This window comes from Antennarius striatus, chromosome 3, assembly GCF_040054535.1.
Source record: "Antennarius striatus isolate MH-2024 chromosome 3, ASM4005453v1, whole genome shotgun sequence".
NCBI classification, from domain to species: domain Eukaryota; kingdom Metazoa; phylum Chordata; class Actinopteri; order Lophiiformes; family Antennariidae; genus Antennarius; species Antennarius striatus.
The window spans coordinates 20,888,958-20,891,524 of NC_090778.1; the positions used below are offsets into that span (position 1 = coordinate 20,888,958).

At 45.8% G+C, this 2,567-nt stretch overlaps 1 protein-coding gene across 1 annotated transcript; it reads left to right on the forward strand.

The window, feature by feature from the left end:
- The first annotated feature begins 261 nt into the window (after positions 1–261).
- Positions 262–1,939, forward strand: gadd45ga (growth arrest and DNA-damage-inducible, gamma a). The gene is made up of 4 exons (XM_068310553.1): positions 262–421; positions 539–640; positions 765–975; positions 1,134–1,939. Exons 1-4 carry the CDS (start codon positions 369–371, stop codon positions 1,245–1,247), a joined length of 480 nt encoding a protein of 159 aa, XP_068166654.1. The 5' UTR covers positions 262–368; the 3' UTR covers positions 1,248–1,939.
- The last annotated feature ends 628 nt before the right edge of the window (positions 1,940–2,567 follow it).

Here is a 2,567-nt window from a genome sequence, read left to right on the forward strand (position 1 = left end):
TTTTAGTTCGGCTTCTTTGTGGTGATGTTGGATGTTGACGAGAAAAAGAGGAACTGGTGGGTGGGTGGGTAGGTGGGGGGTGTTCTCGAAAGCTGGTGAGCATGTCTTGCCCCACGTGGGGTGATCAACACGCTGCGCGTAACTGCTGGGGGACTTTTGCTTTCCTTAAACCGGCTGCTCCGAGCCAATGGTAGGAGATGGGAGCGGAAAGGACCGCCTCCTGCCGAGAAACTACGATGACCTGCTATAAATCCACCCACCGGCTTCTGAGGGCTCAGAATAACTTTGCAAGAGACACGAAACACGACACAGCAAGTCCTTTTCACCGCACAAAAAAAAACGCACTCGATTGCGCTTGGATTATAACTATGACTCTGGAAGAGATCCGCGGAAAAGACAACGCCATGGAAAACACGGATAGGTAAGCGCGTTGGCTTGGTTTTTTTTTGAATTCATCTTATTCTTCAGTTAAGTTGTGTGTCTATCTTAAGTAAACGTCCAAGCGTCCTGATGATGTGGTTTCTTTTTCTTTACCAAGGGTGCAAAGTGCAGGTGCAGCCCTAGAAGAGCTGCTGCTCGCTGCGAAGAAACACGACTACCTGACAGTAGGAGTTTATGAATCTGCCAAAGTCATGAATGTGTAAGTATTCATTTACAATCTCTTAAAAGTCTAATTATTAAGGCAATTTAAATAAAATTAAAAAAAAAACAAATCCGGAACAAGTAAGACGGAACGTGTTCTGACACATGTCTTTTCCCAACAGTGACCCTGACAGCGTGGCATTCTGTGTCCTCGCCACCGATGAGGAGTACGAGTGCGACATCGCTCTGCAGATCCACTTCACGCTCATCCAGGCTTTTTGCTTCGACTACGACATCAACGTGGTGCGAGTTAATGACATCGACCGCCTGGCCGACCTCGTGGGTGCAGACGAGACCGGCGAGCCCAAGGACGCGCACTGCATTCTTGTGACGGTACGTTCCGCAGAGCACCCACTCAGGCAGCCGGTGAATCACGCATGCATCATCCCTCTGTCTGAGCTGTCTCTACACGCTGCTGCCTTGTCTGCCTGTTATCTGTGGCAGGTGTTCCGAGTCTAAATAGCAGCTTTTATCGTTTTTTTTTATTCCAGAGCCCCAGTGCAAACCCGTGGAAAGATCCCTCTCTGGATAAGCTGAGTCTGTTCTGCGAGGAGAGCCACAGTGCCTACGACTGGGTCCCCACTATCACACTCCCAGAGCGCTGAAGTGACATGCCTCTAAGAATGCTTCATGTGAAGAGGAAGATGTTGAAAAGAAAGTCAAGGTGCTGAGCCTCAACTAGGGGTTGTCAAGCCTTTTCTGCCCCACATGTCTGGATTATGTGGCTGTAACCCCCCTGAAAGAGCCTGGCCCTTTGGTGCATTCTGGGTCTGCTTGTTGGTTCTGGAATACTCAAGAGGAAGGGTTTCCGGTTCAGAGGTCGGATGTGGACTGAGCTGGACAGAGATGGTGCGGACATAAAGTCTGATGGACACTGAGAAGGGTTTGGGACTGTGCTACATAGTGCATGAAAAGATGAGTTGCTGCCCTGAACAACAGATGCTGGGGAATAGAGTGGATGAGGTCAAGGAGATGGAGATGGAGAAAGAGGTTGACATTGAAGTGTGGATGCTGGACTGAATCTCATTGAAATGAATGAGGAAGATGTTTTATTCAGAACTGTCTGAAAATGCCTCACTGGACTTGACGTTTCTAAGGCAGCTATCAGGAATTTCTTGGAATAAGCAGAAACTTTGCTGCAAATCCTGATTTGAACTGTATTTATACCTGTGAAAGTTTCTAAATGAACATTATTTCAAATTTTGAAATATACAGACAAATCCATGCTTTTTTTTTTTTTCATTTGAAATGTACAAATTCTTATGCTTTGTGAATAAACATTTGAATTCAAGCTCTATCTCCCTTGTCGGAAATGTTATTTTTGCTTTAATCTGAAGCATCTCGGAGCACTGGAACTAGCCAAACCTTGATTAGCTAAACTGCAGCATTCTTGATGACACAGAGATACTTCAGAAGTACCAGGAAATTCTGCCACCGGGTAAAATAAGAGGAAGACTTGAGTTGAATTTTAACACGCGCATGAGTGGAAGTAGCAGCCTGAGAAAATGAGAGCAGAGTAGCTGCATCATGATGGTACTTACGACATACACTCTTTCCAGGCTGATCTTTTACTGCTTGTTGACCAGCTGCCTGCAGTGACAGCTTGCACAATCGCTGCAGCCAGATTCAAGGCTGATGCTGGAGGGAGGGGGGGGCTTGCAAGAAAGAGCTTTTTTGTTCTCTCTGCACAGACAGCTGAGACCAGAGAGGTCAGTGAGTGGAGTGCTTAGTTGCAATTTAGTGCATCCAAGTACAGCTAGGCTCTACAGTATTAATAATCCGGTATCTTGTCTGCTGTAAGATGCTAAGTTTAAACTTGAGTTTCACTGTTGGGAAATCTATAATGCATATGTTTGCAACTGGAATGTCAGATTTAATAAATCCCACAAAGATTTCATTTCATTCAAATACACAAGGGGAATGAG